The 22381-nt window shown below is 55.9% G+C and overlaps 6 protein-coding genes across 6 annotated transcripts; 4 read left to right on the forward strand and 2 right to left on the reverse strand.

Moving 5' to 3' along the window:
- The first annotated feature begins 969 nt into the window (after positions 1-969).
- F5Z01DRAFT_656214 (uncharacterized protein) lies at positions 970-2537 on the forward strand. The gene has a single exon (XM_046263559.1). It carries the CDS (start codon positions 1383-1385, stop codon positions 2328-2330), a length of 948 nt encoding a protein of 315 aa, XP_046118106.1. The 5' UTR covers positions 970-1382; the 3' UTR covers positions 2331-2537.
- Positions 2538-4157: 1620 nt separating this feature from the next.
- Positions 4158-11603, forward strand: F5Z01DRAFT_743471 (myosin class II heavy chain; the record flags this gene model as incomplete). The annotated part of the gene is made up of 22 exons (XM_046266898.1): positions 4158-4182; positions 4671-5780; positions 5830-7722; positions 7849-9101; positions 9123-9153; positions 9181-9232; positions 9260-9263; positions 9285-9317; positions 9342-9431; positions 9453-9485; positions 9510-9531; positions 9553-9629; positions 9657-9734; positions 9768-9821; positions 9846-9919; positions 9941-10016; positions 10044-10185; positions 10216-10241; positions 10269-10304; positions 10329-10449; positions 10477-10666; positions 10691-11603. The coding sequence occupies 22 exons, from the start codon at positions 4158-4160 to the stop codon at positions 11601-11603; spliced, it is 6333 nt and encodes a 2110-aa protein (XP_046118107.1).
- Positions 11604-12092: 489 nt separating this feature from the next.
- On the reverse strand, positions 12093-14398 carry F5Z01DRAFT_656221 (signal recognition particle, alpha subunit, N-terminal-domain-containing protein). Its single transcript, XM_046263560.1, has 3 exons — positions 14066-14398; positions 12489-14003; positions 12093-12419 (listed from the first exon to the last, which is right to left on the reverse strand). Exons 1-3 carry the CDS (start codon positions 14297-14299, stop codon positions 12171-12173), a joined length of 1998 nt encoding a protein of 665 aa, XP_046118108.1. The 5' UTR covers positions 14300-14398; the 3' UTR covers positions 12093-12170.
- Positions 14399-17535: 3137 nt separating this feature from the next.
- Positions 17536-19218, forward strand: F5Z01DRAFT_636843 (uncharacterized protein; the record flags this gene model as incomplete). Its single annotated transcript, XM_046262240.1, has 1 exon — positions 17536-19218. The coding sequence occupies one exon, from the start codon at positions 17536-17538 to the stop codon at positions 19216-19218; it is 1683 nt and encodes a 560-aa protein (XP_046118109.1).
- Positions 19219-19422: 204 nt separating this feature from the next.
- F5Z01DRAFT_622642 (uncharacterized protein) lies at positions 19423-20643 on the reverse strand (the record flags this gene model as incomplete). The annotated part of the gene is made up of 1 exon (XM_046261281.1): positions 19423-20643. The coding sequence occupies one exon, from the start codon at positions 20641-20643 to the stop codon at positions 19423-19425; it is 1221 nt and encodes a 406-aa protein (XP_046118110.1).
- A 494-nt stretch (positions 20644-21137) lies between these two features.
- On the forward strand, positions 21138-22269 carry F5Z01DRAFT_622529 (ER to Golgi transporter Yif1; the record flags this gene model as incomplete). Its single annotated transcript, XM_046261274.1, has 4 exons — positions 21138-21428; positions 21480-21681; positions 21732-22057; positions 22108-22269. The coding sequence occupies 4 exons, from the start codon at positions 21138-21140 to the stop codon at positions 22267-22269; spliced, it is 981 nt and encodes a 326-aa protein (XP_046118111.1).
- Positions 22270-22381: the final 112 nt, after the last annotated feature.

Consider the following 22381-nt stretch of genomic DNA (forward strand, 5'->3'; position numbering starts at 1 on the left):
TTTAGTTTTGCTACGTAGCCCGCGTGGTCGGGCCATGACCATGCGTTGCATTATCATACATTACAAGTTAAGCCTCGAGGACACAGTGCCCTGGAACAGAGGTGCCATATTGCGTTCTTTTATATGATATGTGGTGTGGCACACTTGTCGCACGTATAGCGGCGGCTGCCAGCACAGCACAGCCACTCCCGGCTACAGTGCCCTCCACTTCACGACGCGACGCCTGGCGGAGAGTTGCGTAATTGCTCATTAGTGCCAAACTGTAGTTCGATCTCGGGTCTTTTGAAGATTATCAGATTGCCCCTAAGCTTAACCTTGTTTGCACAATCCTCCGATGATGAAGCAACTCGAATAGATTTTCTGCTTCGAGTCCACAGCCATTGATTCTCACGGCCTTTGGAACGTTTGGGAAGCCTGGTTGGGGGTCGAGGGTGCTATTTCAGGAAACATGTGCGTTGTCCACTGGAATGCATGGAGTGCCGACGGTGCGCGACTAGCTGCCGGCCACATGTTAGATATCGAAAAGTGCATTCTCACAATGAAAAAGGGACAACTCGATGTCTGGGACTCTGGGGAGACTATTACGCAGGCCAAGGGGGGATTTCTGGCCATGGATCAGCATGCCTCATTCATGCAATGATGTTCAGGAGAACGAACTCCATGGTGGACCATGACATCGTGACATGCGCCTCAGTCCACCCATCCATCCATGCAGTGGCTGTGCCTGTCGCAGCCTTGATAACGCATGACACTGAGAACACCAATGCATTAGTTCTGGCTACGATTTAGGTGCGCTCTGAGACATGCACGTAGGAATTATGCTGCTGTAATAAACATACCGTCAGCGTCAGCGCAACATTATGCCTGGTGTTGAGCTCCGTTTTTTGTGTCACTGCGACCCTAAAAACGGGGCGTGCTAGCCTCAACTGGCCTGTGCAGCCTTTTGGTGGGCCTGCGTCAGCTCCAGAACTTGATGGATACGAGCTTTTTGTCTGTCTCCATCTGTCACGCTGCCCTCAGTCAGGCTCGGGCCGTCATTTTCCTTCTCTCCATCCATCTCCTTGTCCTGCGCTCGCTCAATCTTCTTTCACTCTCGCTTGTGTCATAGCTGTCCCTGATTACACACGATCCTAGCCTCTCTTTCTCTTAACTAGTCCCTACTTTCGTTGTCTTCTCTACCTTGGACGCGCGTCACGGCTCCCAACTTCGAACCCCTTAGCCTATCACCCAGGCTGGGCGACAGAAAGCGAGCTCAATATCCAGTCATCCATCACCTGACCTGAAACGGAGGAGACGTTTCACACGCCCTCAAAGCCCGTCGGGCAAACCTACGATCTCTCCAACTTCGTTCGATCCAGCTACGCAGCAACACAAGCGCCAAAATGTACGCGACTCGAATGTTCAAGCTGCTCCTAGTGGCATTGGGCTTCCTCGCCGTCGCCCAAGCCAACTCCCGTCACGCTGTCCGCTACGACAAGTACGGTCTGCAAGAGCGTCAGGACAGCAGCGGCAACACGGACGACGACACTTCTCTTCCCACACCCGGCAGCGGCGATGGTAGCTCGGACAGTGGCGGCGACAGCACGCCCACCAGCTCACCTGCTGCAGAGACCACCACGAGTGAAGGAACCCCTGAAACTACAAACACGACAAAAGAAGAAGATACCACCACCACTTCAGAGAATGTAGCCACAACGACCACAACCACCCAGGAGGAAACGCCCGAGAAAACCACCTCATCTCAGGACGAAAGCACGTCCGAGGCCAAACCCACCACAACCTCGGAGGATACCCCTGCCTCTACAACCACGAAAGATGCGGAGCCTACCTCTACTGCCGAGAGCACCAAAGACAATGGGAAAGACAAGACCACAACCACCGAAGAACCCGTCGTCTCCACCGCCATCGAGACCGTGACCCGCACCAACTCCGACGGCTCCAAGGAGACCCTGACGTCCTCCACCATCACCACCAGCACGCCCGACCCGCGCAGCGGCGAGGACAAGAGCACTGGCAGCGGCATGTCCACCAACACCCGCAACATTGTCATTGGTGTCGTCGTCGGCGTCGGCGGCGCCATCCTCCTCGGCGCCCTGGGCGTCGTCGCATGGCGCATCCGCGCCCGCAAAAGGGCGGCCGAGGAAGACGCCGGCCTCATGGGCGAGTACAATGGCGGCTACACCCAGGTCGACAAGGGCGAACCCCCCAGCACCTCGGGCGGCCACACGGCGTCGGGCACGATGACTAGCACAGGGCAGAGTCCGTTCCAGAGTACGCTGGAGGGGTACCACGCGCCCACGCAGCCGGTGAACGCGTCGTCCAACTTTTAAAAAGTGGTGGGCATGCGGGCGTGGAAGGAGGGAAGGATGATGAGTGCAAAGCCTCCGGTTTTTTTTTTATTTATGTTGTTTTACCCGTACGATTTCTGATCTGGAGATGAAGAATTTGCCAGAATTGCATAGCGATGCTTTGTACGTGGGTTTTGTCCATGGTATCAGATTAGACATTTACTTTAATATCAGCATATTTGAAGCTCACTCAGCTGTTAGCCAACGAGTATATGTGAGGGCGGCCCGGGCTGCTTCGTCAGACATCTCTGTGCTTGTTTCTTTTCCCTTCCCCGAGCGACAAGGAGCAATGATGTGAGCTATCGTGCCACCACTCGAGGATCGGTTGGTTGTCTGGTCGAAACTGCTCACATGCCTCTGTGAATGCCTACCCTGCAACTAGTAGTCGACTCGAAGGTTTGACAAGTGTCGTCGGTCCAATTTACTCGACACTGGCAGTCTATCTTGCGTCGCTCCTTTCGATCAAGACATGCATGCCCCATAGGCTTCAAGCTATCACCATGGTCGTCATGATCGCGAGTCATTCAACGCAGACGCTCGCAGAACACAATTTCGTAACGCTAATGCGTACGCCGCCCTTGGAACCATCATGCTCGACAGAATGCAAGCGAATCCGCGTTGAGAAGCAAAGCTCGAGTGTCCTGCCAATTACAGCATTGCTTGCTCCAGTTTGGTATCAAAAGCAGCTCTGCTTCGTCGGTTCTCACGGTAGGCTGGTGCGGGCCGCCCCTCGGCGGCGAAGCCTGACCGCCCTTTTTGGACATTGTTCGCCCACACCACGCTATCCGTGCCACATGCTGCCTGGACGGTTCGCTGGCGTCCGATTTCCTTGCATAAGGTGAAGCAGAACAAATGCTGCGATTCTGGTCAAACTCTTGGACTCGCATCTCTTGCTCAAAGTCTACTGTCAACTGAGTATCTATAGTGTACCTTGCCGAGAGCTGTGTGCCGTTCTGGAATGCGCCAACAACGGGAATGGAGGTTGGGTTTGCGCCAGGCCCGAGCCGAGGATCTGGGTGTGGCGGAAGGGCCTCTTTTTTTTCTTTGAGGATGGTTGTGACGTACTTGAGCTTCGTGTCATGGCAGCAACCATCACGATTACTATCATCTCGTCTCTTCATGTCCATACGGGCAGCGCTAAGTTGATTCCGTTTTCACTATTGTGTTCACGTCCGACCAAGTGACGCCACTTCACATGCAGTTGAGCAACGTGTTGATGAAGGGTCCCATTTTCAGTGGGTTCATTGATTCATTGCCAACGCATTGCGCGAGAATTACCACCGGAGCGCGTCTTGTACTGCGATAGGTACTTGGCCTCCGCAGCGTCCCACACCCAACCTCAAGTACTCTCCACTACAGACCCCTGCGCGACACCCTGGCACAACCTCGCACGCAGATTGGACCCGTGGGTGAAATGATGGGACTCGATGCCGCCCATCAGTGCATCAGCGGACTTCTCCAGCGATGCCAGCCGCCTGCAGCACCCAAAGTCCCCCTTAGCCCCGGGAAAGGAGACGTGACCTGCCCAAAAATTTGGCCCGTCGTGCCTGCCAGCGTCCAATGTGAAGCTGTAGCCCAGCCATATCCTCCCATGCTTGGCGTTGCTCCTGCTGTTACCTCTCATCCTGTCAATCTCTCTCTTCCTTCCTTCCTCCTTCCATCCTCTTAATCTGGAAAAGTCTCCCATCCTCTCGTCCAGCCATCATCGGGAGACGAATATTTCCAGCGACGCTTGTTCGTGTCATTGGTGAACCAGCAGTTGCTCTAAGCCCGTCAGCGACTGTGGAACCCGACCAGCTGCGCGAATCGATGTCTTCCTCGTTTTGCAATAGCTGTGCAGTTCCCCGGCTTCACTAATCAGTGTCGCTTCTCTATTCTCTTTGTCTTTTACGAGCTACTTGGTCGATCCGACGCTGCGACGAGTCTTCCGAGTCACGACAGGACGAGAATTCGACGTGCACCCTGGCCCGCGACCCCTATCTCCATACTTGAAATTAAAGCAACGGGGAAAAGTCGCCCGCCAAGCTAAGAGGTGAAGGACACGGAGGCACGCGTCGCGTTCAACAACAACCTTCCCTTTACCCGTACGGCAACTCGCAGCGTCTCTCCAAAACGACCGGAGAGCTCGCCCGAACGACTCTAGAGGACGCACGATCCGAGACTTCAGCTGCAGACGATTGCCACTTCGTCTGCGTTGTGTCTCGACTTGACCCGTTACGACGTCGCCCCCTGGATCGCCCACCACCAACCCGCCTGGTGCTACTGCACGGGACGGCGCTGGCTCACCTGCTCTGTCGGACGCGTCTACTGCCGACGGACAAGACGACGTTCACTCGTCGCCTGCTCTACCGCCTCTGCCAGCACCATCACTGCCAGCGCGGGCTCAGGAGCTGCTGAGAACGCCAGAGGGTGCAGCTGACGACGAGAACTACTTTGGCACGGCCAGCTGGGGCTCACCTTACCCTAGCTCCGACCACAATCTTCAGCCGGACAGCCTCGACAGCGACGACGGCTCCGACGACTCGCCTCTCCATCAATTGGCTATCGACACACCGTTTCTGCGACCTGCACCCGAGCTTTTCGAGGGTGACGACGCACACCACGACGCCGATCCCAACTCGTCTATCAGCGCTGCAGCTGCGGTCCTCGCTAATCGCGTACGAAGGCAAACACAAGCGCGAGGGTTGACAGAAGATTGGATCCGCACGCACACGTCCGGTGTAAACGACGTTGAACCTCGACTCTGGTTCAGCGACGGAAGTGAAAGTGAGCACTCTTCATTGAGCGGCTCGGAAAAGGACTGGAAACAAGAGCAAGACCAAAACCGCACGCCAAAGGCTGATCCGGCATTGAAAGAAGCTGCTCGACGCATTAGCAGACGTAATCGCGGCGCGTCCAGCATCGAGACACTGAAACCCAGTCCACGAACGCGCAAAGTCATCGCCATGGCTACCCCAGAAACAGCAGCCATGCCCGAGGCACCTGTCGGAGAGACACAGGAGGCTGCCTCGGCCCAGAACGAAATCCCAAGGTCAGGAACTCCCGCGAGAGAAAGCAATGACGAAGCGAAATTGCCTGCCACACCCACTCGGAAGGTGGACAAGCCGTTACCGAAGGAACCTAAATCGACGCCCCGGATCAAGAAGAAGATTCCTTGGAATGGCAAGAACATTCTGGTCCTGCTACCTCGGGACGAGGAGAGGGGACAGCCGGGCAAAGCTCCAAGACCACTGCGCCAAAACGAGATTGAAAAGATGTTCGCTTCATGGAGAGAACTCGGCTACCGCACAGACGGGTTCGATCTCTTGGTGGAAGGATATCAGCCCCCTGGGACAGATGACTCGCAAAGTCGAGGGGACTGGCCTCAGGCTGAAGACCTCATCCACGAGCGATCTCAGAAGCAGTACCAGGTTCAGCTCCCAGACCTGAACGGTAAGTTTTGTCTTGCTCTCGACAACGGGATTCTTACTAACGGCAACAGCCTGGAAAACCTACGAGAATGAGCTACGAGAAGCCAAGCTTCGCGCTCTGGGTGTTTCCATGCCTGACGAGGAGCCCCCAGCGCCTCCTTCGCCGCCGATAACCAACCCGAGTCGACAGGCTTCCGCACAATATCCTCTCAATCCATTTTCGCCGCCTCTGCCTGCTTCTTCGGCATCGAGCAACCACAACCAGTCTGCGATGGGGTTCCCCTTCCAACACTTCAATGCTCAGAGCCCGGGCATTGCCTCACCTGGACCCTACGGACACCAGCCAGGCAAATACAACCCACGCCAGTCCATCTCCTTCCCTCCTTCTGGATCACCATACCAGTTTAATCCTCAAGGTCAATGGCCAGGCGTGCAGGGCATGGACCGCAGCGAATCGCCCTCGTTTGCTCACCTCAATGGTATGATGTCGCCCCAATCACCTTTTGGCGTGGACGGTATGCAGCCGACTGGCAGTCCTGCATTCAATTTGCACCAAAGGCAAGCGTCACTGCAATATCCTATGCTGCCTCACCAGCAATTGCAGCAACAACAGTCCATGCGAGCCTCGCCTAGGTTGCAAGAGGTGCGTGAGGACGACGAGGGCGTTTCCAAGAGTCCCTCCAAGACTCCTGAGGCACGTAAGGTGAACAAGGACGGCGTGCAAGCGGAGATTGAGGATGCAGAGTATCATCTGGAAGAGCAGTTCCGCACCCAGCTTGAGCATGAGGATTACAGCCCTCAGCAGAACCGCAGGCAGTCTGGCCAGCCTGTTCCGGAGCATTTCGCCAATGAGCCTGGGAAGCCCATGGTCTTGCACCATCCCCGGCCGCATAGCCGTGGTCACTCATTGACGCAGAACAACTACTATGAGGATGGCAATTCGTTTAGCGAGAATGCCGAGCATGGCAACTTGAAGCAATTCGCACCTATGAATGGCATACCTGAAAGTCAACGAGGCGATGAGTCGTACGAGGTCGACACGAACCCGAGCAACCTCGGCACGCCTAACCCAGACTTCGACATGTCAGCATCGTTGGGACATCAGAAGAACGCCTCCACCGTCAGCAACCCTTGGGTCGACAGCACAACTCAGCGCGTGTCGCACAGCACCAAGCCTTCGCTGTCTAAGCTGAATGTCAAGGCTCCTGAGTTCAAGTTCAATCCCGAGAAGACATTCACTCCTAGTGGATCTTTCAACTTCGGAGGCCAGCCTTTCCAGCCGACAGTACTCAATACTGGTATACAAGAGCCATACCAGCCACCTGCCGCCTTTGAGCCCGAGAAGCCGAAGCCGGAAGAGCCCATCATTCCAAGCATCGAATCCAAGGAAGAGGGTGAGATCAGCGAGGTCGAAAAGGCTCCCGATGTCAAGGACGTGGCGACCGAGGAGCTCAAGGTGCAGCCGCGCCAAGAGCGCGAGTCTTCTATCCCTGCCTTCACGGGCAACACCTCAGACAGCGCACAGAACGATACATTCGCACCTGGTCAGAATGTGTTCAGCTTCGCCTCCTCTGGTCCGAAGTTCAGGCCTGATGCTCCGGCGTTCACGCCCCTCCGAGCTGTTACCAGCCCCATGCCCTCGAACGTTGGCCATGGCTCTCGTCCCAGTATCTTTGGCAACATCCGCATTTCCTCTGCCGAGCTGGACGCATCTTCCAAGCGATCAAGAGCGATCCCTATCGTTCGACCAACAAGCCGACGCTCTTCTTCACCCCCGTCTGAAGGTCAGGATGCACATCTAGCCAATGAGGATGAGCACGGCCGTCCTCTTAATGATGCTCGCTCAAAGCGCGCCAAGAGCAGCGCACCAGATGGCGACGATGTGCCCCTCTTTGCGAACCAACCTGAGGACAGCACACCGACAATCCAGGAAGCCCAGGAGCCAGCCGAGAAAGAGCCCACAGGTGAACAGATATCGGGCGAGGCTAACAAGGCTGAGGAGTCGGATACACCCGAAGGCGGGGACGATACTGTTCTCATCCATGAGATCGCCGAGGAACCCGCAGCTGAAGCTGAGCACGACCAGCCAGAGCCTGAGAACGCACCCGCGGATACCTCCTTGTCATCCATTGGCACTGATCACCACATTGAGACCAAGGCGACAACTACTGCGCCGTCCGAGTCATCGCCTGTCGATGCCGCTGATGGTGACAAGACCTACAAGCCATTCGAGTTCGATTCCCAATTCGAAGCGCGCAACTTCAGCGAAGCCCGCCCCGTTGGTGACGATTCTTTCTTCAAAGAATCTGGCCACAGTGCCTCCTTATCCGCTACGGCACATCCTTTCGTTCCCGGTGAAGGTTTTGCTTCCCCAGCGGCGGCGGCCACCTCGGTTGTGACATCGGCAGAGGCTGTCGAGGAACCTCAACACAAGCGATCTGCGTCTCCTACACCTAAGCGTAAGAGTCTTGGGCTTGGTGCCTCTCGTTTTGCGTCGCCATCACCACCACCCAAGCCCAAAGGCCTGGCGGCTTCCCGCTTTGCCGATGCCTCGTCACCTGAGCTTGAACCCGTGCAGGAAGTCCTGCCCTCCGTTGAGCAAGAGCCGCTCGTTGAGGAGCACGGTGATCAGACCTTTGAGGAGATCGATGCCATCATGGAGGAGATGGCTCACGACCCTAGGCTGGGAGTTAAAAAGACGACCGACTCGATCAAGAGGGCCGCGCCCGCTACAGAGGCACGCGATTCTCCGACGCACCAGCTCGAGTCGCCTGCTCCTCACTCGCAGTATGCTACTGAGTTTGCTTCGCGCGAGTACCAGGAGCTGCCTAAGCTGCGGACACCCGAGTTGGAAGATCCGTTCCTGGATCCTGTCGATCAGCGCTGGCCCGTCGGCGAAGAAGCAGAGCAGTCCCAAAGTCCCTTGGCTAGTGACTGGGAGGAGGCCTTCTCTGCTGACGAACACGAGAAGCTTGCGAGCCGCGCTCAGTTCTTCGATGGTCGTGTCAACCAGGTCGTCGGGAATCTGCTGGCCTCGCGCCTCGAGCCCTTGGAGCAAGCACTCTTCTCTATCCAGGATGCTTTGGCTTACAAGTCTGGCCGTCCTACTTCATCTCGTCATGACAGAAGGAGCATGTCGGCAGAGCTCAGACAGAGCGATGCCGATGACGAAGACGACGAGCCTGCGCCGCGTCGCTCATTGAGCCCCCGTCGCGACCGTAAGATGGATCAAATCCGCGCCGCCGTCTTGGAAAGCCTCACAGCCCACCAGCAAGCCCAGCCCACCGTGGCCCGTGCTGTGCCGGAAGATGACTCGGAGGCCCGCAACGCGGCCCTGCTCGCCGTTATCACTGAGATGCGGGAGCATGTTCTTGCCAACTCCAAGCCGGACTTCGGTGGCGATGAGCTTAAAAACCTCATAGAGAATGCCGTACAGAGCAGAATGCCCCCGCCAGCTGATCCCGACGTTGAACTGTTCAAGAAGATGGAAGCACTCCAAAGTAAGGTTGAGGATCTCGAAGACCAGCTCAGCAACGAGCAGAGCAAGGTTGAGAAGGAGGTCACTGCCCGCAGAGCTGCCGAGGATACTTCCACCGATCTGCAACGCCAACTGCAGAATGCCGAGACGCGTATCGAAATTGAGAACATCAACAAGAGCGTGTTCGACCAGAGGGTCAGTGACTTGGAAGAGAAGCTTCGTCATCAAGAGGAGCGTACCGAGGCGGAAGTGGAAAATCGTCGCTCTGCTGAGGACCGTTTGTCTGAGAACCAGCGTCTGCTGCGCATCGCGTCAGAGGAAGAACAACGCCTGCGTGAGGCAAACGCGGAGAAGGACGAACGCATCCGCAACATGGAAAAGGCCAACAGCAAGGTGAACATGAAGATGGCTCTGTTGGAGGCCAACTCGACCAACTCGACTCAGTCGCATGCTGAGCTGACGAACAAGGTCAACGCTCTTGAAGCTGACCTTCGTGCTGTTCGTCAAGACAACAACCACTGGCGCGCCGAGGCCGAGCGCTCGGACGAGACTGCTCGCCGCCACGCTGGTGAGCTTGCCCACACTGTCGAGGAGAACAAACACTTGCAGAAGTCGCTCAATACTATTACCACGCAATTGGAGGAGAACGAACGTCTGCGTGAGAGTTGGCGTGGTAAGTACATGTCTCTCCAGGACGACATGAGCAATGCCGCTCGCGAGATCGCCGAGGAGAATGCCCGCCGCATCAAGAAGGATCAGTCCATGCTTGCCAGGCAGGAAGTTCTCGATGCTCGTCTACAAGCCGAGGCCAAGACGCGTGAGCGTCTCGAGCTGGAAATGGATCGTTTGCAAATGAATGAACGTTCTGGCATGCGTGCTATCAAGGAGTGCGAGCGCCTTGAGACTCTCCTGGGCGAACTGCGCACGGAGAATCACAAGCTCGAGCAGCGTGCGCTGGCAGCGGACCGCGACTACGAAGAGGCTCGTGAGTCCGGCGCCAGTGAGGTCAAGAGGACGCGCATGGCTATGCAGACAGAAGTCGACGCTGCAAACCACCAGGTCAACATGGTGCGTGAAGAGCTCGAGGAGCAGAACAACAAGCTTCGCCAGCAGCTCGAAGCTTTCAAGCTTGAGGCCGATCACGCCAAGGCCCACCACGAGATGATGCTCGAGGAGTCTGAGAACACCAAGACATCAGCGCTCGACGAGCTCCGTGCCAGCCACCAGAATGAGCTGGAAGACCTGCAGGCACGCCACGAGCAGCAACGTAGCACTGCCGCGGACGAGCACAGCAAGACCGAGCAAAGCCTGCTTGAGCGTCTCAGCTTCTCTGCCTCTAGGATCGAGCACTTCCAGGATCGCATCGCCCACCTCGAAGAGAAACTTGAAGTTGCCAAGGAAGCAGCGGCTGCTGCCGCCGCCGCCGCCAAGTCTGCTGGTGTCGATGCCCGCAGCGGTCCTGCTAGCCCTGAAATCCAGCAAAAGTCTGCTGCGATTTCTGCCCAGTCTGGCGTTCCCGAGAAGATCTCTCCCCAGGCTCTGCGTGAGTCCATCATGGTTCTCCAGGAGCAGCTCCAAGCCCGTGAGCAGCGTATCGAGGAGCTTGAGCAAACGGTCGCAAAGTCTGACCCCGATGCCGCCAACAAGATCTCGAAGCGGGATGACGAGATCAGCTGGTTGCGTGAGCTCCTTGCTGTCCGACATGGTGACCTGCAAGACATCATCATGGCACTCTCCTCCGAGAACGTCGACGGCAACCGCGTGAAGGACGCCGCCATCCGTCTCAAGGCCAGTCTCCAGATGGAGGAGCAAGAGCGCGAGAGGGCGATGAACGGAGCGTCGGCTATCAACCTCCCTAGCCTTGCGCAGAGCATCCAGTCAGCGACCCCCCGCGTGGCTCAGAGTATTGGAGCTGCATGGGGTAGCTGGCGCAAGGGAAGCACTTCGTCCCTCACCAGCATGAGCGGCCGTGCTCGCCTCAACTCGGCAGCGGCTTCTCGCAATGCCACGCCGTCAAAGGCTGGCCCTGGGCCCCAGCACCCAAACCTGCACCTTGGTGGACTCATGACGCCCCCGGCCTCGAGTATTCGCCAAAGCCCTCTTGTCGCTAGCAAGCCCCAGCCAACAGCCTTTGGCAGCACCGGACGTCGTTATCCATCCCACGGGAGTGGCAGCCAACCTGGCCAAGAACGTCGCACATCGATGACTGTTCGCCAGTCGGAAAAGATGCCTGCTCCTGAGGCAGTGTTACCACAGCTTCAGCGTGACGAGCCACCGGTCACGCCGCCCATGATGCGCCCCGCTGTATACGACTCGGATGCCCAAGCTGGGGACTTTGATGACGAAGGCTTCTTTGTGGATGAGTGATCGTGAGATCTCCATCTTCGAGGACAATGAGCGGCTGTTGTGTTGTTTTTACTATACGATTTCTTTTTGCAATTCTTTCGTCATGGCTCATATGCCAACTTTTATCTACCTACACAAGATTGCGAAAAAAAGGTTAGAAAGATACCCCCCCCTGGATTTTGGACGTCAGTTTTCTTTGCGAGCAAGGGCTTCAGCAACAGACTGGCCCCTCCCATACACCATTCGCATGCGCGCGCCTGAGTTTCAGATTGTGAGCACGTACGCCAGCCAAGACATAATCAGCGCAGCGCTTTCACTTCGGAGGATAACTTTTTTTACACTATTCTTAACCATTTTATTTCCTTTGTCGAATTTCAAGAAGTGTGGGTGGAACGCGGGAGGAAAATAGGCATCGAGGAGACAAAGTCGCTTGTTACCAATGGCGTGTATTGCACTGTAGGGAGCAGATATAGCTGCTGCCCCATTGTAGATAATTATAATTATTGATTGCACTCATCTCACAATACGTTTTTGTTACTGCACGCGAATACTCCATGTCATTTATGCAAGATAACTATGGAACGACGTTCATGAGGTACTACTACTCAGGAGTTTCTCCACCGCCCATTTGACAGAGAAATTCCTTAGATCAGAGTAATGCTGTCCCACACCGACAAACAGGACTGGCACGTTTGTAGCATGGACTAATGAGACGAGCGTGCCAACCATGTCGCCAACAGTGTCACATTTCGAGATAATGAAGCCGTCCAGAGAGGCCGTGCCAAACGCGGCATTGAAGTTTCGCGCTTGCGCAACAGAGTCTGTGCCGACGAGGGCCTGTACATTGTGTCAGTGCTGCGTAGACGAGGAGAGAAAACAAACGAGAGGAGATGGGGGAAAACTGACCTCGCCCACCATCAGGATCTTGTCGGGCTGCGCAAACTTGGCAAACTTCTCTAGCGAGCTCATCAACCGTTGGTCGTTGTGTCGTCGGCCGGCGGTATCGATCAGCACCACGTCGTATCCACTGCTCGCGGCGTGGGTAACGGCGTCCTTGGCCACTGTTGCCGCATCCTTGCCGTACCCCTTCTGGTACAGGTCGACCTCGCCGCCGCCCTCACGGGCAGTGAGCTCTTTGAGGTTGCGGACGTGGACGGCGAGCTGCTCGACGGCGCCTGAGCGGAAGGTATCGCCTGCCGCGATCAAAACACGGTAGCGGTTCTGTAGGAGGAAGTAGCATATCTTGGAGAGGTTGGTAGATTTGCCGACGCCGTTGACGCCGACGATGGAGATGACATAGGGTCTGGGTTTCTTGAGCGATGTCACACCTGGCTTTGTGACAGCGTCAATGTCGCGCAGTAGGTCGAGCGATGAGGTCGGGGTGAGCATCTTTGTGAGTGATGCCTCCATGGCGGACTGGATCCTGGAGGAGATGGACTCGAACGACCCAGTCTTGACGCCGAGCAGCTCCTTTTCGACACCTTCGCACAGACGCAGGGCAGCTTCCAGAGCAACGTTTTTGCGGACGAGGTGATCCTGCATACCCTTCATGGCTGTGTCGAGGTCGGATTTCGTGAGCGTCTTGCCACCAACGACGTTGCGGAAGAGGCCTGTGACTGCCGAGACACCCGTGTTCAGCAGACCGGTCGACTTTGCGTCGGAGGGCGTCGAGGACGACTTTTGGGCCGATGCGAGAATGTCGTGCACCTCGTCGCCCAGATCGCGCAGGACAAACTTGCCCTTGGATTGCTGACCCCAGGTCGACGAGTCGACGGCATCGACAGCCGAGGAGCGCGCAAGTGGCGCCTCGGCCTCCGAGTCGCTGTTGAGTGCGTTCTTGGAGGAGTAGTCGAGCTGCACGTCGTCCTCCTCATCCGCGAAACCGTCGGCATCCCACTTGCGCCCCTTCTTGCCCTTGGCTGCCTTTTTGGAGATATCGTCCCCCGAGGACACCGGCGCAGGCACTGTAGATTTTGCTTTCCGCGCGCGACGCGACAATTTCCCTCCGGGACCCGCCTTGCCGACAACCAGGTTGCTGCCGCCTGGCGTCGAAGGCCGCGATGTGCCTGGTGTAGGTACGGGCGTCGACTCGGTGGACGCGACGTCGGCAGTGCCGGCGCCGTTGTGTAGCGCGCGACCGCGATAGGTCAACCCCGGCGCGGCAGGGGCATCACCACTGTCAATGACATTGCCAGAGTTGCCTGGCTCTTCGATATTGGGCACTGGGGGCCCGTTGGCGCGCGCGCTGGTCTTGTCGAGCTCGTTCACTTGCTGGTCAAAGTATTGGTCGAAGCCGGCGCACTCGACGAGAGTGGTGTGCGGTTTTTTGAGCTGCTCGCCGTAAAGAGATACAAAGATCGTCTTGATGTTATCGACGAGTTTGTCTACCCAGCTGAGGTGGAGGAGCGATCGGTAGACGACCTAGCCTATGTCAGTCGCAAAACATCTTGGTGCGCAGGGATGGAGGGGGGGATGGTGCGTACGACGAAGATGACACCCAATTCCTTTACGGTCGTCCACTTCAAGGTGTGTTGATCGCTCTTGTATGCTGGGTTCGTCGAGGCCGATTGCGACTCGCGCAGCGACACGGGACCGCTCTTCTCCTCGATAAATGTATCCGCGATAAAGTTGTTGATGACCGAGGGGTTGACGGCGGCATATGTGCGCGACCACAGGACGACGCCTGACGTGGTCAGGATCTCAAAGGTGTCCAGCATTCTTGCGAGAACTCGGGTATACCAAAGAAGAGAGGATGGAAAGTCGAGCGGCGCGGTCGCTCGAGACGATTGGGCGAGCAGGCGAGGGAGTGATTGTCTATGTTCTTCTTCCTTAGGTCACGTTAATTGGGGGTGGCCAACGCCCCAAGGGTCCAGATTGAGGCTTATCGATAAGGGAGTACTGCGGAGGCTTGGCGGTGCTGGACGACTTTTGTCGCGTGTCCGGGGGCCACAAGTATGAGTCCATGATATGTACTCAAAAGGGCGCGAAACCCATCAGTCTCCAAAGCAACTCGGACGCGACGAAACCTTTGAGCGATCAAGATCAATATCATTTTGACTACCTGTGTGCTTGGACTACACCCACCCTAGCGGGGCAAGAGCCTTGTGTCGCCCTTGAGGAACATAACTGCTGGACTGAGACTATTCACCCTGTCCAAAGTAGCTTTTGTAACCTTATTCCGCTAGGTCTGTGATAGCTTCCTGTTGTAATAGTCCCACAAACGGGGGAGAAAGTGTACGTCCTGAATGCAATATTTCTTAATCTCTAATACCAGCATTCCCAGTTCTTTGCTCTTGGGGTTGATTGGCAGTGACTGTGAAAGAATCAAGGTGGTGAGGGCCTAAGCAATGGTGAAGAGAGGATTGCACTTCTGAGCGTCCTGTAATGGCGCCAGCAGAAGAATTCGGCTGACGTGACTTGGAGGCCAATGGACTGTCCTATGGGTTGAGGTATTGTTCTAGGGCCTCCAAGGCTCCAGGCTCGCGCTCGACGTAATCATCTTACCACATTTCTATATGCTGGTCAATAATTGGCTCTGCCAATGAACAAGTGGGATATTAGTGAAGTACGTATAAGGCCAATAATGCTAGCACATAACAGCATTAGAGTTCTAGGTCTGTCCTGAGGGCGCTGCGCGCTTCTCTAGGATACTTCAGAAGGTTGTGTGCTATTCAATAGGATACATAATTTATCTTACTTGCAAAGACTACTTTTAAAAGCACCTATGCTGATTGATGAAGCTATAGCCAAATCTTGAAGAATGATCATAGCAAATGTCCCGTCACCTAAAGTTGCAACGAGCCCCGTCGGTTGCGAAAGCACCGCCGCCAGAGTACCTGATAAGGCGAGTGATGCAATGCAGAAATGAAAGGTGTCCACAGAACACGAATTGTCCAAGCATCAGTTTCTTCGACCGAGAAAAGGTACTCCACAGTGGCCGAGCACTTATGTGTCTCATCAAGAAGAGTCGAGTACATTGATTTGATGAAAAAGACGCCCAGCAGGGTGCTAGAACGTTCAGTACTAGCCCGTCAGGCAGAGAGACACGGGAAGAGCTGATTTCACTTACAAGTGGATGCAGCAAATAGTAGAGAGCATAATACAACCATAGAATGCGACATTGTCTAACCTGTTCTCGTAGGCAAGGAAAGGACTCAATGTAAGTGCCAGGGAAATGCCGACAAGAGCCACACTGCCACAAGGAATGTACATAGAAGACAGTCTGTTCATGGTATAGTGGGCACATACGAGTGGTACCACAATCAAGTTAAGCGATGCGCATATCAAGGGGGCCAGAAACCAGCGCTGGCTGCCGTAGTGGACTGCGAGAAAGGTGGCCGGGACGATCGCTGCAGTGCACAAGCCCAATTCGACCGTGAAAATAAGCCGCTCAAAGCGAGGATATCGAGGCAGATAAGGACACTTTCGCAGCCAGTTGTGGTAGCGTTGCAGCGTACGCTCTTTGCTTGGTCGTTGCCTTGGCATGAAGATATTTTGCCAATCCTCGTGAGTTCTGCTACTTGATTCGTTTTCTGGTGTCGAGTTCCGATATGATTTGGCAAATTTGAACGCGCCTATAATTAGAAGAATGAAGAAAAATAAGGGCATGAACGCCCCCATAGGATGAGGCGAGTCCAGGTAGGACCCCATGGATAGGATCAGGGTTAATCCGGTGCCTAGGAATGCTAGGGTAGTTACCTGACCATGATATCGGATGATAGCGCTCTCTTGTCGAACGCTGTATGTAAGTCGTAAGGGGCGCGGACTAGGCCAGCGTGTCATATCTAACGCAATCATCTATTAGTGAGGTGTGGGCGAGGGGTGGCGGGCGGCAAACTATTGTCATCGAGGCGTTGTGGTATTCGCAGAATCTCGAAGACGTGATCCATTTTGTCTCCAAGGCGCGGTCGTGTGCTAATGGTATCACTGGTTCGGTGTGGTGGAAGGTGGTATGGCTGGAGCTGAGCATGAGATCCTCAAGTCGAGGTAGCGGCGTCACTATGGAGGAAGACAATAGCAGGTCACACGCCAGAGCTGTTGGATTTTACGGTTGGGATCTTGTTATTCATTGATTCTCTCTCGTTCTCCCTTCCTACTCCGTAGTGCTTTCTGTACACAAGAGGCAAGTTCCGCGATTTCCCGGACTTTTAGTTCTTCCGAGTAGCGTTTCATCCAATCGAGCCTCGTTTCCCATAAACCGACCGCGAGTGTCTATAATCTATTGCCCAACGGTTTAACAAGAGCCATCATCTTTTTTTTTCTCTTACCCGCAAGACCCTGGCGTAGCAAAACACCTAGAAGAATATCTAGATCGAGGCCTTGATACACCCTAATCTGAACCTAAGTAGCTAATTGCTGCCTACCACATATCTTGCTAGTGAAATATATTAATTGCAATAGAATTAATCCGCCAGCTACCAGTAGTCTAGTGTGGCTCTTCCTAAAATAGTCTAGTCTCCACAATTGACCTTTGTACTGCCACAACAAGCCATAATACACTATTCCGCACCTCGGTGAAAAACCTTAGACCTGCACTGCATCCAATAGTGCGGTCTAATAGCTATCACTGCGAAGATGGTCGCTGGCTACGTGGCAAGCTGGTTACTGATTGGACTGGACGTTCGACACGATCCACTAGTAAGCCGCCGCTTTGTTTAGCTGCCAAGCCTCTTCTTATCCCTACTGGTGTAGCGTCAGCCTCCTGTCGGGTCAAACTCTCAGCTGAAAGCGGGGCTGACAGCAGCTTTCCCAGGCAGGGTCACCGGCCAGGACTCAAGCGAGTATTCCCAGCTTCTGACTTCGAGGTACACCAGGTCTGCTGTCCTGCCTGCTCTCCCCTGCCGGGAGAAGCCGTATCATTCATCTCGCCCTCGACCTGACTCACGAAGTCAGCTACGTCCTGATAGCCTTTGCGTTCGTATGGGCGAAGAGAGACCGACCATTGTGACATGTAATGTCGGACGCCAAGGCCGAAGTGAGGGCGCGATGCCTTGTAATTGAGCAAGTCCTGCGTGACAATTGGATCGGACCTCACCGGTCACGGATGTGCTCCACCAACGACTTCAGGCACTGGGAGCCCAGCGAAGTGGAAGCCCTTTTTAAGTTGCTCCCCGACATCAATGAGCGGAAGCTCTCGCCTCACGGGCCACATTGCCGCCCTGCGCCGGAAGGAAGCCGGCGATGGACTGAGCTCGCCATGAAGACAGCTATGATAGGTGCCGCCAATACGTTCGCCCTCGCCGTCTCGCCCCTGGCTCTCGTCTCCAAGACTGTCCGCACCGAGGCCCTGCCCGCCCTCGTCAAGCTCAACTACGAGGCCATCGGTTCGTCGTTCTTCGTGAAATGCCCACTGGATTTGCTCCGTCAGGCGGCGCAGTCGGGCATGGCTGTCTGCGTCAACCGATGGGGCCACTTCAGCATCCGCCTAGCAGGGTTCGCTGCCATCTCGCATGTGTGGGTCGAGACGATGGGCCTCGAGTTCCACGACGAGAAGACCAAGCAGGACTATCGTGGCCTTGACTACGCCCATTTCAGCCGCATCATCTCTGGCGGCGTTGCGTCGTCTGGGTACGACTGGTTCTGGCTGGACTTGCTTGCCGTGCCCCAGATTCGGGGAGACGAGGATAATGTCGACATGCTGCGAGAGCTCAAGAGGGATGTGGTCAATAGCCTGGTGCATGTCTATAGGAATGCTGACGCGGTCATCATTCTTGACTCTCTGACATTGCAACTCCCTTCTGAGGATGCCTGTACCGTAGCGGCTATCTTGGCTTGTGGCCGATGGTTGACGCGTATGTGGACGTATCAGGAAGTCAAGCTCGCCCGAAAGGCCATCATTGTCACCAAAACCGGCACTCTTGATTTCCAAAACATGGTCAACGCCTTAGACTCCCGCGCAAAGCAGAACGAGATCGGCCGCAGCTACTGGCGGGAAATCTGTCTAAAGTTCATGCGGCTCCTCCCATCAGACCCGCGAGGCGTGTCCTTGGCGGACGTGGCCTTCTGCTGCACCGACAGGAACACGGAAAACGACATCGACTACGCCCGAAGCCTGTTTGCTCTGCTGAGTTTGCAGTGGCAGGCTGGCTGGGGCTACGAGGATGCCATACTGCACATACTCCGTTCACGGCCCCAAGACGCGGCTCGGATCGCACATCTCCAGGGCATGCGTGGACTCCCTCCTCCGTTCTCTTGGGCTCCTCGGTATCTCGCCCGCCTGACGGGTATGGTCATCGACGGCTATAACGCTACGGAGAACGGGCTCAGCGGCTCGTGGACCACATTCCGCGTCAACAGGATCATCCGCCATGGCGAGCACAAGGACAGTGCCAAACTGATCTTCCACATGGAGCTGCTGAACCGGCACGGTGAGCCTTTTCAAATGTGGACGGAGCTGCCGTATAGCTGGTCAGACAACCTGGGGATATGGCTGAAGGAAGCTATGCCGGCTGGATCGGCTAGGCTGCTCTTCCCGAAGGTCCCGCCGAACTTGCTCGAGAATCACGACCCGGTCATTATGCTACTGGTGCTGCAGAGTGGTATGCAGTCTCGTGGCATTGTTGTTGGAACGGCGGCTATGAATGATGATGATGTGACTGAACTCCAAGGCGAAGAGATGGCATGGCTGTTGGGATGATCGATCTGTGTTCTAATCGTAGCTACAGGCACCATCTATAGAATGAAACCCCAAAACACATGCACAAAATACCACGCTTCGTCTTCCTATTCCAATCTATCCAGTTCTAACCAGCTTTGCAGTCTTGTCTTTGTGATACAGAATATCGTATATTCTATAGCAATCAGGCGGCTGATACTCATCGCACCTATGTCCCGACACAATCTATGAACTCTTCCCATTCTTTGCCTCACGTGCCAATCGCTGCTGCTCATTGTGCCACTGAGTGCGCGCGTCGTCCAGCAAGCGAGTCCGCTCATTCACGTCGACCGAATCCCACCACTTCTGCTCCCACTGGCGCAGCGCGCCCGGAAAGAACTCCTCCCTGAGATATCTTCCATAGCCTTTGCGCCACATCTCAAGCTCCATCAGCGCCCACATGACCTTGGGCTCGGCAAACACCACACCGAGAGTCTCACCATCATGGCCAAGCCCTTCACCTCGCATCACCAGCTGAACCGGCAGGCCCAGCGCGTCGGGCATCCGCGGCGCCGCCGCTGCGACAATGTTCTGCAGCATGCCCATCCCGCCGATACCAAGCAGGTACCACGTGTTTGCCGCGATGCCCGTGCAGCTGATGAGCAGAGCCAACCAGAGCACGGCCAGCAGAGAAGTCGAGAATACGGTGTAGGTCGAGTCCTGCGCCCACGGCCCTCCAGCGAGCGCTTCGAGGTCGCACGTCTCGTCGGCGCCCTCAACGATGATGACATGCACGGACCCGTTACCCGACGTGAGCGCCACGGGCTTGCTACTGCCGCGGCGGCCGTGCCACTTCTCGCGCCGCCACTGAGGCAGCGACGCAGACGCGTACGACAGCGCCGTGCCCGCGGCCGTGGCCATGATGATGGTCCAGTCCCTATACAGTACCAGCGGAATCATGGAGACGGCCAGCTGCACCGCAGAAGTCGCGTAGCCGCTCCACCAAAGCCAGTCACGCGAAGGCTGAGACGGCCGCGGGCTACTCTTCCATTGGTACACGGCCACGCAGAGCGCGACACGATCCGCACGGAGGTCGCCGGTCCCCTGTGTTGTCGGAGGCAGCGAGGGCGATGGTTTGATCTTTGCGCGGACGCTTGTCGGCATCCAGAAGGGATACGTCTTGACGAATCGGCCGAGCAGCCACGAGTGGTTAGTCCGCGCATAGCCCGATGCCAGGTTGATGACTTTGACTTCGACTTCGGGTGGGCACTTTAGCAGTCTCCTCTCGCCAAGCGCCGACAACATGGCCGATATAGCATATGCCACCCAGCCGAACGAGAAGGCCACGGGCGTCGGCAGGAGGCCCGGCCCGCCTGTCATTGCCGCACACGCGAGCTGGATCACATCGGCCCCCACAATCAAGAGCACCGAGAAGATGTCGCCTGGCGCCGTCCATTGGGCGGCCATTTGCACTTGCGGCGAGAGCTGCTCTTTGGCCATGGCTTGTTTCTGCTATGCAATCGAAATGTGAAGAAGTGAGTTATGCTTACTGTTGGAGGGCTAACTAGCTCAACTAAATGATCTAAGCTAGGGTGTGACCTCAGAGATGAGGAGAAGGTTTGTCGGGGATGACTATAGAGGTAAACAGTACTCACACGACAGAGAGCTGCTGTCCAAAGTACTTGTACACCTCGTGCTTGGCGGCTCCATGTCATCGGTTGATCCGAAGATCAGCCATGCCAGGCACCCAGAGACTCAGACCGACGTGGCGCAACCCGCCAGCCCAGCCCACCAGTGACCACCACCACCACCACCACCAGCGTCACAGCTGCTGCCACATCTCCAACTTGGTTGTCCAGCTCCTATTATTGAACCACATTCGCTTCCGACGACACCTTTATCTCCTCGCCTGTGCCACAGCCGACTCCCGTCTTTTGCTTTGCACCAGCTGCTTTTCCACGATGCAACGAAACACATACGGGCAATCGCCGCCCCTCCACCACCCCGTCCCGCAGCACGTCTCTACCGTACCGCAGCTTCGATCACCACCGCCGCCCCCCGGCTCCGCACAATCACAACAGCAAGGCTATGCCCCGACTGGCCAACAAGGGAATCCCTACCAGCAGCAGGGCGGCACCAGTGGGAACGTCTTTGGCGCATATGGCCAGTTTATGAATGATCCCACCGCGCAGGTGGCGGCGCAGTTTGGACAGACGGCGTTCAAGCAGGGGCAGGAGTACGTGGAGCAAAATGTGTGTTTTCCAGGCGAGATGCGCAGTGCGGATGAAGGCTGACTGGGGCAGATTGGACGTTATGTCAATGTTGCGGCCCTTAAACACTACTTCAACGTGTCCAATTCGTACGTTATCAACAAGCTCTTTCTTGTGCTGTTCCCCTGGCGGCACAAGGGTTGGTCGCGAAAGCAGGCCGTCGGCGCGAACGGGCAGGAGGGATGGTATCTGTCTCCTCGGGATGATATCAACAGCCCGGACATGTACATCCCAGGTAAGTCAACATGGGTTTGGCAGATGGGCCACATTGGCTGACTGTTGTAGTGATGGGCCTGGTTACCTATGTCCTCCTCTCGACACTGATTGCAGGTCTCAAGGGCGCGTTCAACCCGGAGCTTCTCGGTGTCACGGCAACCACGGGGCTGAGCGTGGTCATTGTCGAGATCATCGCGTTGAAGCTTGGATGCTACCTCCTCAGCATTTCGAGCCAGTCGCAACTTTTCGACCTCATCGCGTACTCGGGATACAAGTTTGTCGGGATCATTGTCACCATTACAGTGGCGGAAATCCTTAATGGGGGTAAAGGCACAGGCGGCTGGATCGGCTGGGCGGTGTTCGCCTATACCTTCTCAGCCAATGCCTTGTTCTTGGTGAGTACACCTTCTGCGCGCAGCCTGCATCATGCCACTGACAAAGATAGCTTCGTTCGCTGAAATATGTTCTCCTTCCTGAAACCAATGGGCAGCCTAGTGGCCCGATGCAGACCGATTCGCGCGCCAAGCGCAACCAGCGCACGCAGTTTCTCTTCTTCTACTCGTACATTGTCCAGCTGTTCTTCATGTGGGTTCTCACCAGGGCGTGAGCAGCCCGGGGTGGCTCTGAAGATAGATCGTCTCGCAGGTCCAGCAGCGAGGACTTCACGGTACAGGCGCAAGGGTTCGGTCGGCGGGTTTCATGGTCGAGGCAACCAAGCA

This window comes from Emericellopsis atlantica (genome assembly GCF_019669845.1).
Source record: "Emericellopsis atlantica unplaced genomic scaffold F5Z01scaffold_14, whole genome shotgun sequence".
NCBI classification, from domain to species: Eukaryota; Fungi; Ascomycota; class Sordariomycetes; order Hypocreales; family Bionectriaceae; genus Emericellopsis; species Emericellopsis atlantica.